At 41.9% G+C, this 16,929-nt stretch overlaps 1 protein-coding gene across 9 annotated transcripts in view; it reads right to left on the minus strand.

Moving 5' to 3' along the window:
* Window positions 1-16,929, minus strand: part of RBBP8 (RB binding protein 8, endonuclease) — a 146,936-nt gene that overhangs the window by 26,171 nt on the left and 103,836 nt on the right. Inside the window, exon 19 of one of the 9 annotated variants that reach the window (XM_059138873.1) lies at window positions 16,270-16,673. The exons of the other annotated variants lie outside the window; for them this stretch is intronic. Within the exon in view, the coding sequence (XP_058994856.1) occupies window positions 16,576-16,673 (98 nt within the window). The 3' untranslated portion in view covers window positions 16,270-16,575. Of the gene's footprint in view, window positions 1-16,269; window positions 16,674-16,929 lie in introns of those variants that run through there. 9 annotated transcript variants of the gene reach the window in all.

Consider the following 16,929-nt stretch of genomic DNA (forward strand, 5'->3'; position numbering starts at 1 on the left):
TGTGATAATGTGCTACAGTTTTGTAAGATGTTACCACTGGGGGCAACTGGGTGAGGGGTACAGGACATCTCTCTGTATTATTTCTCACAACTGCGTGTGAATCTACAATTATCTCATTAAAAAACATGAATCAAAAGCACAACACTTTTCCTTACAGAGCATTAAGTCTGGGAAAACTCCAGGTCAGACTCTTAAGGTTTTTTTTTGTTTTAAGATTTTATTTTGAAGTCATCTCTACATCCAACGTGGGGCTTGGATTCACAACCCTGAGATCAAGAATCTCCTGTTCTACTGACTGAGCCAGCCAGGTACCCCAAGGGGCAATGTTAATTAATCAACTAATTAATTAATTTATTTTATTTTTAAAAGATTTTATTTTTAAGTAATTACTACTTTCAACGTGGGGCTCAGACTCACAACCCTGAGATCAAGAGTCGTATGCTCTACGACTGAGCCAGCCAGGTGCCCCAAGGGGAGATATTTTAAAAATTTACTTATTAATCCCTCCAACAATAACAAAAATAATCTCATTACATTTTAATAAAATATATTTTTTGAGGGATTTATTCATTTATTTTAGAGAGGGAGTGTGTGTGCACATGTGTGTAGTTTGGGGGAGGGGCTGAGGGCGAAGTCTCCAAAAGACTCCCTGCTGAGCAGGAAGCAGGACACAGGGCTCCATCCCAGGACCCTGAGATTATGAGCCGAAATAAAGATTCAGCTGCTTAATGGACTAAGCCACCCAGGTGCCCCAAATAGAAAATATTTATGAAAAATAACTATATATTATCTCCAAATAATAAACCTTATTTATTTAAATATTTTATTTATTTATTTGACAAAGAGAGATCACAAGTAAGCAGAGAGGCAGACAGAAGGCAGAGAGAGGGGGAAGCAGGCTCCCCGCTGAGCAGAGAGCCCGATGCAGAGCTCAATCTCAGGACCCTGAGACCATGAACCTGAGCTGAAGGCAGACACTTAACCCACTGAGCCACCCAGGTGTCCCTCCAAACAATCAACTTTATTTTATTTATTTATTTTTAAAGATTTTATTTATTTATTTGACAGAGATCACAAGTAGGCAGAGAGGCAGGCAGAGATAGGGGGAAGCAGGCTTCCTGCTGAGCAGAGAGGCCTCTGCGGGGCTTGATCCAGGACCCTGGCATCATGACCTGAGCCAAAGGCAGAGGCTTTGACCCACTAAGCCACCCAGGTGCCCCCAAACAATAGACTTTAAAGAGATGTTTCAAATCTCTTTAATATCTGGCTCAACAGAAGATAGTTGGATTTTCGTGTTTGGTTCTGCATTCAGTTTGTTTGTAATTGTTGTTTTGGTTGAGTTACAGGAAGAAAATCAGGTGTCACACAGTTTTTTATAGCTTTTTATAGCTTTTTCAGGTAATTTTGGGTATTAGTCTTTGATTCTCTATCAAACCTATTCAGCAAGTGGTAGTTTCTTTCTTTTTTTTTTTTTTTTAAAGATTTTATTTATTTATCAGAGAGAGGGGGAGAGAGTGAGCACAGGCAGACAGAGTGGCAGGCAGAGGCAGAGGGAGAAGCAGGCTCCCTGCTGAGCAAGGAGCCCGATGTGGGACTCCATCCCAGGACGCTGGGATCATGACCTGAGACGAAGGCAGCTGCCCAACCAACTGAGCCACCCAGGCGTCCCACAAGTGTTAGTTTCTTAAAGGTCAGTTGCCATGTAGAATCTGAAACCATATCAATGAAAATTAATATGGAATGAGAATCCATAGGTCTAGGGGTTCCTGGGTGGCTTAGTTGGTTAAGCATCTGCCTTTATTCTAGGGTCCTGGGATTGAGCCTGGCTTGGGCTCCCTGCTCTGTGGGGAGCCTGCTCCTCCCTCTCTTTGCCTTCTGCCATTCCTACTTGTGCTGTCTCACTCTCTGTCAAACAAGAAAAATCTTAAAAAAAAAAAAAATAGATATTGAAATTTAGGGATACCTGGGTGGCACAGTTGGTTAAGCAATGGACTCTTGATTTCAGCCCAGGTCATGATCTCAGTGTTGTAAGATCGAGCCTGTGTTGGGCTCCACACTCAGCATGGAGTCTGCTTGTGACTCTCTATCTCCCTTTCTCTCTACCACCCCTGTCCCTGGACCCCCACCCCCACTCTCAAATAAATAAGAAGTTGAAAAAAAATAAAAAGTTGAAATTTAATAAAATTAAGTTTTTTTTTTAACTGGTTCAGCAAAGACAGTCTTTTTCAAAAAGATTTATGTATTGAGAGAGAGAGAGAGAGTGTATGCATACGCTACATGTGTGTGAGCCGGGGTGGGGGAGGGGCAGAGGGAGAGACTCCTAGGTAGACTTCCCACTGAGCAGAGGCCAACGTGGGGCTCAGTCTCATGACCCATGAGATCATGACCTGAGCTGAAACCAAGAGTCTCACCATGCCTCCCCACTGCATGGTTCCCCTGCATGATTAGGGAGGTGCTCACGAGTTTTCTATGCCGAGTAGAGAAGGGGTGTGCCAGGCAACATTTTTGGATAATTCAGCAGCTGTGTCAGGTTAACTTGTCTGGAACAAATTGGGTACCAGGGAGTGAGCTGGGAGGAGGGGTGATACTGCCAAGCAGATGCCTTGTACCCAACATGCATTCCCACCAGCTGAGTTATGGGCCGTCTGTGTGCTGCACCTATAGATGCAGTCAGTAGACTGACTTCTCTTTCACGTCCTGGAATACTAATCCAGGTTGCTCACATTTTGGAAAATACCTCTGTGGGTGTTCTAGAATGTTCCAGAAGTACTGATGTGGTCTTTTAGTTTTCATCTGGGCCTGGGAAGACTATTCTATGTCTTCTCTAGTGTCTGCTGAACTCACTGTGAGCAAATAAGTAGTGGTCAATTAATAACTGTGAAATAAAATGTATGGAGTTAAATTCACCTTAAAAAATGTCAGGGGTGCCTGGGTGGCTCAGTCCGTTAAGCATCTGCCTTCAGCTTGGGTCGTGATCTCAGGGTCCTGGGATCGAGTCCCACATCAGGCTCTCTGCTCAGCGGGGAGCCTGTTTTCCGCCCCCTCTCTCTGTCTGCCTCTCTGCCTACTTGTGATCTCTCTGTCTCGGTCAAATAAATAAATAAATAAATAAAATCTTTAAAAAATAAATGACAGTGTAGGGGTGCCTGGGTGGCTCAGTCGTTAAGCATCTGCCTTCAGCTCAGGTCACCATCCCAGGGGCGTGGGATCGAGCCTCACATTGGGCTCCCTGCTCGGAGGGAAGCCTGCTTCTCCCTCTCCTGCTTCCCCTCCTTGTGTTCCCTCTCTCACTTTCTCTCTCTCTCAAATAAATAAATAAAATCTTTAAAAAAAAAGACAGTGTATAACTCAGAAAGAAAGGAAATGTCATTGGTCCTTGAGACTCCAACAGTAATGTCAGCACTTACTAGATCAGAATAAAGACAGACTCGCACACTGATGTCATGGAGAAAGAAGGGCTACCAGCTCAGCAGTATTTGACTTGCGGCTTACCACAAGCCACCCAGACGAGGGCGTCTGACCCCACTGCACACAGACAGGCCTTTCGCAGGTGTGTCTAGCAGGGAACTCACAGGCACAGAAGTGGTAGCTGACGTACTGCTTCCCTGCTGTCCATCACGTTCTGGTGCAGTCTGTGGTGATCTAGAAAGGCCAGACTTCAATCTATAGGAGAGTGACCCTGACCCTTGGACCGGTGAGGCTTCCCCTTGTGGGGAAGTTCAGTCCACCCCAGGTAGGCACACTCTACTTCCAACATCCCACAGTGCCCACCATCCCCCGCCCCGGCTAATATAAATTTCCTGACAGGTAGGGACAAGAAGTAGGCTATACTTACAACCAATTATCCACCTGCCCTAAGGGACCATCAGGATTCCTGCCATCAGGCCCTGTAATCTAGTGTTTCTGTTACCAGAAGAAGCATTTGCAGGTAACGCTCCCCACCCAGACTCTTCCGTGGGCACGGTTTGACATGTCCCTGATGGAACTCAAGCTTCCCAGTGCCTTCTCTTTTCTACCTTCAACCAAACCCTGGTGACCTTCTGCAGGCAGGAGGTAGATGACTCCCAAACTGGCGTCTCCCACCTTTGCCTCTTCCCTGAACTTCAAAGCCAGATATCCAGTTGGCTACCCCGTGCCTCTGTTTGACGCCTGATGCGCATGTCCATGTTAACCTGTCCAAGACATGTCCCTGTCATGCCATCCCAAACCCGCCTCGTCTCCAGTTCCACCTAGCTGTGTAAATTAGGAACTTTAGAGCCACCCTTGACTCTGCATTTCCCTTCCACCTTTTAAGTCACCTAGTGACTCCTCTGGATGCTCAGCTACCCTGCAAAGCCTCATAAACCACCACGTCTCACCACGACCTACAGCATTCTAAGACCTCCCACTTCCACTTTTGCCCCCCCTCCCCCCGCCCATTATTTCATCCTCTCCCTGCATCAGCTTGATAATCCTTTTAAACAGGCCGGGTCCAATCACCTCCCCTCCCCTAATGGTTCCTCATCTCACTTCGACTCAAAGTCTCGTCCTTTCTGAGCACAAAGCACTACGTTATCTGGTCATTATCTTCCTTTGTGACCATGTTTCCTACCAGATACCCTCAGATATCTGCTCTGCTCCAGATAACGAGGACTCTGCCTACTACACGGTCCTACCCTCAAGTCTTTCAGCCTCTGTTTTGGTCGGAAAACTGCGCTCTCAGATAGGGCTCAGCTCCTCACTTCATTCTGATCTCCTTCCTGAGGCCTTTCCTGACAGCCTCCTATAGTCTCTGCCGCCTGTTAGAATGTAATTCGGAGAGGGTGGGGATTTGTTTTCTCCTGTTCTCTGCTGAATCATCAGCCCCTGCGATAATGACAAGGACATTGACCCTTACTAAATATTTGTTAAATGGAGATTTCGGAGTAGAAGAGGTGATACGCTGTGATTTTCCTCACCATTTTGGTAATAAGTTCTTCAGTGTGAATTTCTGCTTTCAGATATTCTTTTCTGATCAATTAAATTAATATTTTACCTATTTTTGGAAATATTTTATTTTTAAGGAATCTCTACATCTAACATAGGGCTTGAACTTACAACTCTGAGATCAAGAGTCGTATGTTCCACCGACTGAGCCAACCAGGTGCCCCTAATATTTAATTTATTTATTTAGGTACACTCCATGCCCAACGCGGGGCTTGAACTCACGACCCTGAGAGCAAGAGTCACACAGTCTCCAGACTGAGCCAGCCAGGTGCCTTTAATTAATTAGTATTTTTTAAACTGTTATTAAAATATTTTTCAAAAAGAATACAGGTATTTTAGGATCCTGAAGTGTTTAATTGTGTTTTTATTTTTAAAAAACACATTTAAGGGTGCCTGGAATTGAGCCCCACATTGGACTCCCTGCTCAGCCAGGTGCCCGTTTCTTCCTCTCCCTCTGCCTGCTGCGCTCCCTGCCTGTGCTGTCTCTCTCACTATCTCTCTTGTCAAATAAATAAATAATGTATTTTAAAAAATTATTAAAAGCCTGTAATTAAAGAAATGCCATGAAAACCTGTTATATATGTAAAATTTTAATAAATTAGCATGGAGTTAACTTGCACTAGATTAACTCAAATTTTGTGACAACTCAGAATAAAGCTTTCCCCACTAACTCTGTGAATACATTATAGGTTCTTTAAAAAATATGGAATCAATTAGAAAGTTTATACAAGACTTTAAAAAAAATCGGGCTGGTTATGTCTGCTCACAGAATACTGCCCAACTAAGATACTACACATCACACCTGTACGACACATGTTGAAACATAGCAAGCAAGGTGTTTTCCAACAGCTTACTTGACCCAACTGTGTGGATCAAGATAATCTTGACCCTGAGCCATCAAAATACAAAAATCACTTTTATACTATGTAAAGTTGGCATGACATTGCAGCGGTCATCTAAAACTCCAAATTTCAAATTTATCTCTTCATCTGTAAAAAAGGAAGACAACTAATCATGTACCCCCAATTTATTTATGATAAGAAGTTGCACTAGATTATTTCTAGCATTCACTTATTTTATCCTGTGATACTTTTTTTAAGACTTTATTTTAAAGATTTTATTTATTTATTTGTCAGAGAGAGAGAGAGAGAATGTATGAGCAGGGGGAGTGGTAGGCAAAGGAAGAAGCAGGCTCCCCACTGAGCAGGGAGCTGGACACAGGACTGGAGCACAGGCAGATACTTAACTGACTGAGCCATGCAGGTGTCCTTTAAAGATTTTACCTTTAAAATCTCTACACCCACCATGGGACTTATAGCCCTGAGATCAAGAGTTGTATGTTTCACCAACTGAGCCAGCCAGGTGTCCCTGTTTTGCTTCTGTTTGGATATTTTCTACTAACCTATATTCCAATTTACTGATTTTTGTCTTCTGTTGTATCTAAAACCATGAATTGAGTTCTTTTTTTTTTTTTTTTTTAAAGATTTTATTTATTTATTTATTTGTCAGAGAGAGAGAGGAGCAAGAGTGAGCACAAGCAGACAGAGTGTAGGCAGAGGGAGAAGCAGGCTCCCTGCTGAGCAAGGAGCCCGATGCGGGACTCGATCCCAGGACGCTGGGATCATGACCTGAGCTGAAGGCAGCCGCTTAACCAGCTGAGCCACCCAGGCACCCCCCATGAATTGAGTTCTTAATTTCAGGTAGTATGTTTCAGCTCTAGAATTTCCTTCAGATATTTAAAACAGATTTTAATTTTCTGGTGAAATTCTCTATTTTTAAAAAGTGATTTTCTCAAAATTTCCTCTTTTCTTAAGCATATTAATCAGTGATCTTCAAGTCTTCGTCTGCTAACTCTAGTCTCGGATTGCCTGTGAGTCTGTCTTCTCCCCTTGAGTTTTGGTTATAGGGTCCTTTCTTTTGGTTTGACTAGACTTTAAAAATTTTTTTTTTTTTTTTTTTTGGTAGGTTCCAGGCCCAATTTGGGGCTTGAACTTAGAACTCTGAGACAGAGAATTGCATGCTCTCCTGACTGAGCTAGGCAGGTACCCACCTAGAATTTTTTCTTTTGGTTGCTGGATACTGTACAGCTCCAGATATGAGGTAATCTTCCTCCAGAAGAGGACTCACACTTTTCCTCTGCCAGACAGGGTGGGGACGGAGCCCCTCAGGCAAACAGGGACTAAGCAGAGGGCAGGTGGCGTTGCAGTGCTGGTGAGACAAAGCCCGCCATTGCTAGCCCATTCTGAAGTCATGGTTCCAGGTCTTTCAACTAAGACTTTATTGCTGGCTTCCTTAGCACAGTGAGTCTGTTCAAAACTGTTTTTAAAATTTTTCATTGTGGTAAAATATAAATAAAACATACCATTTTAATCATTTTCCCTAGAAGAGCTTTACAGCTTTGTAGCCTCCCATCCTGCATGACTTCAACATTTGACAAACATCTTGAGGGGGAAGTTGTAATGAGGCCCAAGCTTCCGTGTCCAGTTATCAGTCTACCAGCAGTTCCGCCGGGTTCTCGGCTTCGCAGTGGAAACCCTCTGATAGGCGAAGCCTGGGCCGCTCAACCTCCCGTCCCACGGAAACACTGTCAGCACAGTCCAGCTCCCCTCTTCAAGGTTCTCCCCTCCCTTGAAACTTAGAATCTCTATTTTGTGTTGCTTCAGCAGATCTCTACTGCATTTAAAGAATGATTTTGATGCAAATGATTTATTTATCCTACCAGGAAACCTAAATAATTTTCTCTAAGTTAAATTTAGAGACCTCCTCTAGCTTGTCCATATCTCTGTTATTCAAGAATTATCGACTTAAGTTTTTCGGCCACCTCCTAGATCACTGGAAATCCAAACCATCCTTCTTATTCTGAGGGCAACTTTTCTGCTAAATATCTTGTCAAACTGCTACAGCCTTATAAAGTATTCCTATATTTTGTGGGTTTTTTAAAGCTATGAATTAATGAATTATTTTTGGGGGGTTAAATATCTATGTAATTGTTGATGATTTTTTTTTTTTTTAAGATTTTATTTATTTATTTGACAGAGAGAGAAAACACAAGCAGGGAGAGTGGGAGAAGGAGAAGCATGCTTCCCTGCCGAGCAGGGAGCTGGGCTCTGGGCTACATCCCAGGACCCTGGGGTCGTGACCTGAGCCAAAGGCAGGTCTGGGCCACCCAGGTGTCCCAAATTCTTTCATGTGTGTAAAAAAGAAGTTTATTTCAGAATTACAGATTAATTCATCCCTGTTTTTTTTTTAATTTTACAATTATAAATATCATGTGGAACAAGGGTCTGTTCTCATTTCCAGTGGGAGACTTCATCTAATGGATTCTTATTTCGTAATGTCCCTCATAACCACGGAGTTGGTGATAGGTATCACATTCATCTTTATCAGGTGTTCATTCTAGCCTAGCTGCTCTTTGTGCTTAGAATATTATAACGGATTATTGAAATTTTTTCCCGTACACTTGACTCAATACCTGACTACCCCTGCCCCCCCCCCCAAAATTATCTATATTGCTAACCTGATAATTCTACCAGAATTAATGCATTACTACTCAGTTCAAAGTATTTTTAGTGAAGGGGACACGGGAAGCTTAAAATTTTACTACTTAATTTTCCCTGTTGTTCTAAGCAAAATTTCTTAAGATTTGTCCTATCCTAATGAAACTTCTTTTAAATAAGATTTTATTTACGGGACGCCTGGGTGGCTCAGTTGGTTAAGCAGCTGCCTTCGGCTCAGGTCATGATCCCAGCGTCCTGGGATCGAGTCCCACATCAGGCTCCTTGCTCCGCAGGGAGCCTGCTTCTCCCTCTGACTCTGCCTTCCACTCTGTATGCCTGTGCTCGCTCTCACTCGCTCTCTCTCTGACAAATAAATAAATAAAATCTTAAAAAAAAAAAAAAAAAAAAAGATTTTATTTATTTATTTTAGAGAGCACGCACACAAGAGTACCTGTGTGAGTGGGGGGACGGGCAGAGAGAGAGACTCTCCAGCACACTCCTCTCAAAGCTCCAAGCCCGACACGGGGCTGGATCTTACAATCTCCAAATCATGACTGAGCCATGACCCGACTGGAAACCAACTGAACCACCTCAGTGCCTCTGGAACTTTTTAAGCTTATAAATCCTCAGGCTATACCTGAATCAAAGTCCCCACAGGAAGTACCTAAGAATCTCCATTTACCAAGCATCTGGGTGACTTTTATGATTCGGTTCTTGTGGTCCTTGCACCAGCGTCAATTAGCCTCCCCTGGGAGCATGTAAACAAACTCAATTTTGGGCCCCTCCCTTCTCTAAGGTGGGGCTGATAGTTGGGCATAAGAGCCTTTCAGGTGATTCTGATCTATACTAAAGTTTGAATAATATCAAACTAACCTCTAACAGTGAACTAAGTCAGTGGTTCTTAAATTTGGCTGCGCACTACAATCACCTAAGGACCTTTTAGAAAAAATACTGATGCCTGGACTTTACCCCCAGATAGTCTGATTGAACTGGTTTGGAGTACAGTAAACATTGGACTGGAACGTCATGGGTCGTGAGGCTGATGTTCCCTGCCATCCATAATCACATCATAATTTTGTATTTAGTCAATCTTGCTGATTGGATTTATGAGCAAAGGCTTATTAAATTTGAATGCTTGAAATAAATGACTTTAAAATATTGTTTATTGGGGCTCTTTGTAAGATTTAATTTAATCTTACATTTTTAGAAAAGATTTTATTTGTCAGAGAGAGAGGAGAGAGAACGCACAAGCAGTGGGGAGAAGCAGGCTCTCCACCAAGCAAGGAGCCCAATGCTGATGCAGGGCTTGATCCCAGGACTCTGGGATCGTGACCTGAGCTGGAGGCAGACACTTAACCGGCTGTGCCACCCAGGCATCTCGACTCAATCTTAATAAAGGGATGTTGGTAATGGTTTGAAAACCACAGGACTATAGACTCGAGTCCAAACTCTTTAGTCTTGCCTTCAGGACAGAGTATACTGCCTCTCTTATTAATATCCCTAGCTCTGCTCTCTAGTGGTGACACAAGTCTAGGAAATATGCCTCCAGCACTGAGGAAGGGGAAAGAACACCACACAGAACCCAGGCTACATTCTAGTTCTACCCCATTTGGAATCTTGTCAAGTCACTATTTCTCTTTGGGCTTCTGTTTTCTTATTATAAAGGGAGGGGATTCAACTAAATTCTCTCTAGGGCCCCTTCTGATTTGGTATAACATTTACACATTCAGGTGAATTTCCCGACTTAGAGTACATTATCTTTTCCTTTCTCCTTCTCTAGGTTAATTTATCCTAAGGCACAGTTTGAATTCTAATTATCCTTACTGTTTTGTGTGTTTGTTTCGTGGCACTCATTCTAAGGTTCCTCAACCTCTCAGGCATCTATCTATGTTTATATCTGGTCTCCCACGGGGTAATAACAAGATTTCACATATCTCTTTGTATGTGGTGAATACACAAGGCTTGGTATTTTTAAGACCATGAATTACTGCCTCTGCCATTTGTTTTATTCCAACAATAGCTATGTTGAAAGCTCATTTTTGCCCACTGAGCCTTCCTTACTATACCAAAGGTTCCCAATTCATATCCTATTCATCCTAGAAACTTTCTTTGATCATAGATAGGCCTTGCTAGTCATCACCTCCTTTCCAGGTAGTAGTCTCTAAAAACAGCTCTCTTCTGGCCTCTGCTGGTCCGATAGGAGACAACTGTTTTGTAAATTCTTTTTTTTTTTTTTTAAGATTTTATTTATTTATTTGACAGAGATCACAAGCAGGCAGAGGCAGTCAGAGAGAGAGGAGGAAGCAGGCTCCCTGCTTAGCAGAGAGCCCGATGTGGGGCTCGATCCCAGGACTCTGAAATCACGACCTGAGCTGAAGGCAGCGGCTTAACCCACTGAACCACCCAGGCGCCCGTTTTGTAAATTCTTTAAGCGCACTCAGGTGTGAGCACTCTGGAGTTTTGTAAGTAACCATTCTGACAGCATCAACTCAGCAAAGAGAAAGATTGTGAGATGTCTCTTAAACTGCCAGGCTTGCTGAGAACAGACAGCAGGATGGTAAAACTTGAGATGTATTTCAAATGCTCATTTCTGAAGTGGTATTTTTTAAAAATTAAATTCCACAGTTACGTTAATATGTCAAGATTAACAAAATGAGATTTTTAGGGGTAGGTTTCTTTAAAAGCTTGCTACTTTGGAGGAAATTTGTAAAATTTTCCTAATTCTGATACATCATTTAGTATTGTGCCTGGTAAAGATAAATGTTTGTTAAATAAATTTGTAAATGCTATTTGGTTTATGTAAAACTATTCCTTTTTTGGCTTGTGTAAAACTATTCCTAACTGAATTAAGAAATGAAGGCAATCTGAGGAAGGTTTTTCAGTTATTTCTTTTAGAGGGCCCAAGAATGTGCTCTATACATTTTTATTTAAAAAAAAATTTAAGGGGCGCCTGGGTGGCTCAGTGGGTTAAGCCGCTGCCTTCGGCTCAGGTCATGATCTCAGGGTCCTGGGATCGAGTCCCGCATCGGGCTCTCTGCTCAGCAGGGAGCCTGCTTCCTTCTCTCTCTCTCTCTCTCTGCCTGCCTCTCAGTGTACTTGTAATTTCTCTCTGTCAAATAAATAAATAAAATCTTTAAATAAAAAAAAAATTAAAAAAAAATTTAAGTAAACACTACTTCCAACGTGGGGCTTGAACTCATGACCCCAAGCTCAAAACTTGCATGCTCTACAGACTAAGCCAGCCAGGTGCCCTCTATGCATTTTTTAACACATGCCAGGCACAGTTTATCACGTGTTACTAATACACTGAGCCTACAAAACCAGCCTTTCTAGTTGGACTTTGGGAAATTTTTCACTACATGAAAGGTGTTGGAGAATAATCTCCTTCATTTTGTGCTTTTCTCAAGACATTTTACATCTTCTGTATACATTTAGGTAGTCATGATTAACTCACTGAGACTACAGCCTCTGATAATCTTTGGTTTCACGTGCTTTCATCAGGATACTTGCTTATCAAGGGCAGGAAAGCTGTTACTTATACGTTAAGTGCTAGCCTGTAAGTTTTACACATTTCCAAAGCTTAAAATCAGAGGTCTTTGGGGCACCTGCCTGGCTTAGTCAGTGGAAAGTGCGACTCTTGATCTTGTTTATGAGTTCAAGCCCCATGTTGGCTGTGGAGATTACTTAAAAAAAAATTTAAGAAGGGCGCCTGGGTGGCTCAGTTGGTTAAGCAACTAACTGGCTCAGGTCACAGTCCCGGAGTCCTGGGATCAAGTCCCACATCAGGCTCCTAGCTCCATGGGGAGTTTGCTTCTCCCTCTGACCTTTTCGCCTCTCATGCTCTCTCTCACTGTCTCTCTCTCAAATAAATAAATAAAATCTTTAAAAAAAAATTTTTTTTTTTGTTAAATTTCTTAAAGATTTTATTTATTTATTTGACAGAGAGAAATCACAAGTACACTGAGAGGCAGGCAGAGAGAGAGAGAGAGAGAAGGAAGCAGGCTCCCTGCTGAGCAGAGAGCCCGATGCGGGACTCGATCCCAGGACCCTGAGATCATGACCTGAGCCGAAGGCAGCGGCTTAACCCACTGAGCCACCCAGGCGCCCCTTAAAAAAAAAAAATTTAAGAAGATTATAGGCAGGAGTGCCTGGGTGGTTTAGTCCGTCAATCCTCCGACTCTTGATTTTTGGCTCAGGTCATGATCTCAGAGAGTTTGCTTGAGATTCTCATACCAGCCTTGACCCTCCCCCTCCCATCTCTCAAATAAATACATAAATCATAAAAAAAATAAAGTTTATAGGCAACCTGAAATTATATAAACTACATATAAATAGGATTGACATATTTATATTGAATATCTAATATGTCGAATGCTTTATAAATAAAGCCCTCTTATGCACATTTAAAAAAACAAGATTTTAAAAATTATTTTTAAGTAACCTCTATACCCTACATAGGGCTCAAATTCACCACCCCAAGATCAAGAGTTGTATGGTTCACTGACCAAGCCAGCCAGGCGCCCCTACATTATCTTTTTAAGTTTGAGAATGTAATATGTGTCATGAAATAGTTTTGCATTTAAATGCGTCCTTCTAACTCATGTTCTTAAGAAAGTGTTTTTTTAACTTCATTTATTTATTTTAATATTTTACTTGTTTGAGAAAGAGAGTGAGCACTAGAAAGCACAACCAGGGGGAGTGGCAGGCAGAGGGAAAAGCAGGCTCCTCCCTGAGCAGGGAGCCCAATGCAGGGCTAGATCCCAGAACCCTGATATTAGGATCTGGATATTTAGCCAACTGAGCCACTCAGGTGCCCTTGACCATTTCTACCTTTAAATGAAGTAACAAGGGGAACCTGGGTGGTTCAGTCAGTTAAGTGTCTGCTTTTGGCTCAGGTTATGATCGCAGGGTCTTGAAATCGAGCTCAGAGGGGAGCCTGCTTCTCCCTCTCCCCACCCCACTCGTGTTCTATTTGTTCTGCACGTTCACAAATAAATAATCTTAAAAAAAAAAAGGTAGAGATGGTCAATAACAGATAAAAGGGGGGGGGAGGGAAGAGGGACCTCAGTTTACCTAACCTCACAGGTTGACCTTTAGAGAAAATGAAAAATGCTAGTTACGAATGGTTGGATTACTGTCAAGCTACCAGGAGGACAATCTCTTGCTTCCTGTCTGTTTAAGGTACCTATTACTCTTTTCTATATATGTTTTTTAAAAGAGAGAGATATTTTTCTTTGAGAAAGCGTGGGAGCAAATGTAGTGGGGAGGGTCAGAGAGAGTCTTTCGAGCAGGCTCCACACTCACACAGAGCTCGTTCCCAGGACCCCTAGATCACCACATGAGCAGAAACCAAGTCGGTCACTCAACTCACTTGGCCAACAAGGCACCCCTTAGCCTTCCTTTTAAAAAGGAAAACCCATTGGACGTATAAAGCTCTAACTGCACATCCTGTGGTGCCCTGTTCAAATCCAGGTGTCTCTCAGATTTCTGACCACCATACTCCAGTGGATATAAACTCTGGTTCTGTAACTAGGCAATCCTGGGCTCTAATTTCAACTCAGTTATCAGAGGTAGCCAAGAGATTAATTCTGGCCCTTGAGAAACAGGGAAAGTTATTGGGTGGGGCCTTCTGGAAAACCACCTCTTTTTTTTTTTTTAAGGATTTTATTTATTTGACAGAGGTAGCACAAACAGGGAGAACAGCAGGCAGAGAGAGAAGCAGACTCCTCACTGAGCAAGGAGCCCAAAGCAGGACTTGATCCCAGAACCCTGGGATTATGCCCTGAGTTGAAGGCAGATGTTTAACCAACTGAGCCACCCAGCTCTCCCTTTCTGGAAAACTTTTCAAGTTTATTTATTTAAGTGAGAATTCTCTACACCCAATGCGGGGCTTGAACTCACTACCCTGAGATCAAGAGTTGCACGCTCTTTTTTTTTTAAGATTTTATTTATTTATTTGACAGAGAGAGATCACAAGTAGGCAGAGAGGCAGGCAGAGAGAGAGAGAGAGGAGGAAGCCGATTCCCTGCTGAGCAGAGAGCCCGATGCAGGACTCGATCCCAGGACCCTGAGATCATGACCTGAGCCGAAGGCAGCGGCTTAACCCACTGAGCCACCCAGGTGCCCAAGAGTTGCACGCTCTTCTGCTTGAGCCAGCCTGGTGCCAAGCCCCCAATCCCCATCCCCAAGTTTATTTAAAGTGGAAAACTTTAAAAGGGACAGAAGCAAATGACATGTATTTTTCTTTTCCCTTCCTTCTGTCTAGAACATGGACATGATGACGGAGGTGGCATAACTGCTTGATAGCGACGAGGTTGAAGGCCACATGCAAAGTATGAAAGAGCAGAAAGATGGAGGAATCTGGGTCTATGAGGGCGTCATGGGGTTGCACTGACGAGCCTTAAACTGCTGACCTCCAGACTTTTTAATGTGAGAAAAATAAAACCAGTCATTTGTTGTTTAATCTGTTTTTTGGGTCCATTTTTTTTTTTTTTTGCAGCTTAAATATTAAGCTGACAAATGAATTCACAAGATTATTCAAGGATTAAAAGAGAAAAATCTATGTGAAGAGTATAACACAGTTCCTGGCCTATAGCAAGTTACCACTGAATGGTTGCTATTATTTTGGAGAGGTTGGTTGACTGCCAACAGGGAACAAAAATCAAACATAGGATAAACAATTTGGGAAGTGAAGAAAAGTGCTGAATAGATGCTATGATAGGGTTGTAAAAAAATTCAGAACACATTCAGAGCCCAGCTGTGCATGCTCATAAGGGGTCTGACTTATAGTAGATACTCATTGTATGTGATTTCTTTTGCGATCCTCTCTGAGAACACAAACTGATGTCATTTATTCATATGAGAACCTTGATCAATGAAGATGAGACTAAGCAGAGATTTTCAGGACTCTGAGAAGGGCTTTATGTAAACAGTTAGATTTCAGTGAGGCATTCCATTCCATGTTTCATGTTCTCCTGCTTAAGCAGTACTGTCAAGATATGGATTAAAGAAATACTCAAAAAAGGCACCGATAAAGAAAATGCCACCGGAAATGGTGACACGGATGTGGTCTGCCATCTTGATGATTCAGATACTAGGTCCTAGAGGAACAGAAATTTGCTGAATGGAGAAATCTATTTTGTTGCCAAATTGGAAGTTAATGTCAGTCATTCCAGAGAAACAATACTACTGAACTTGAACACATGAGCAGAGAAGAACTTCACAAATTCAGCTTGAAAACTACACCAGCAAAGTATAATGAAAAGAGCCATGTGAAGACCTGGAATATTATGATCAGATCAGAGAACTATGTTAATTTGTAACATAGTTATATGTGTTGTGATTGAGCCTCCAAAGCAATGCACTGTAGAACAGTAACACATTTCAAGTAAACAAAAGAAAGAAGCTGGAAAGTTTAAAGGACTATTAAAATTTAGCTTTTTTTTTTTATTTTTATTTTTTTTTTTTTTAAAGATTTTATTTATTTATTCGACAGAGAGAGATCACAAGTAGGCAGAGAGAGAGGAGGAAGCAGGCTCCCCGCCGAGCAGAGAGCCCGATGCGGGGCTCGATCCCAGGACCCTGGGATCATGACCTGAGCCGAAAGCAGAGGCTTTAACCCACTGAGCCACCCAGGCGCCCCAGCTTTTTTTTTTTAAAGATATAAATATCTGACACTAGAATGACCCATAGAAGCACAACTGTTCAAGAGAATGAAAAACACAAAGCCACTGCTGAATGTAAATACCAAGGGGAGGCTGAGTAAAAAGAAAAGATAGGAAAGGCAATAAATCACAGACTACAACTATCATATTTTCAAAATTGTAATTAGGTATTACCAAATAAAGTAAATAAACAACTCTTAAGTTAGAGTGCAAAATGAAAGCACCTTATTGTTTTAAAGGCGCAAAAACAAGACAATACAACATAAGCATATCCACATTTTAAATAGTTGTGTGGTGGGTAAATGCCATTTAAAAACACTTTCAATAGAAAAATGATTTATAAGTCAGTTTACAGGAGATCAAAAAAAAAATCAATGTTTAATACCAACTTTAACTATAAATAACTAAAAAGAAACAAACTGTCCCCTATTGGGCTTTTGCTTCAACATCTATGTCTTCTGCTCTTTGCTTTTTGGAGAAAACATTGCATTGTAAGGCTGCCGTCTTTTGGGACGAGGACAAGGATCATGATCTTCCTTAATGTAACCTTAAAAACAAATGACAAATTTAGAAGATTGTATTTGCAACATGTATTTCTTTCAGTATATACCATGTAACATCTGTCTTATTTAATGCACTCTAGTTTACATGATCCTCTGATTATTAGCTGTGCAATGTTAATGAATGATTTCACTACTTAGCATCAGTTTCCTCGTTTATACTAACAATAGCAGCAAACATTTATCAAATGTGTTGTATACATTATCTCAGCTAATGCTCACATTCCTTTGAAGTAGCTTCCA

This window comes from Mustela lutreola, chromosome 11 (genome assembly GCF_030435805.1).
Source record: "Mustela lutreola isolate mMusLut2 chromosome 11, mMusLut2.pri, whole genome shotgun sequence".
NCBI lineage: Eukaryota > Metazoa > Chordata > Mammalia > Carnivora > Mustelidae > Mustela > Mustela lutreola.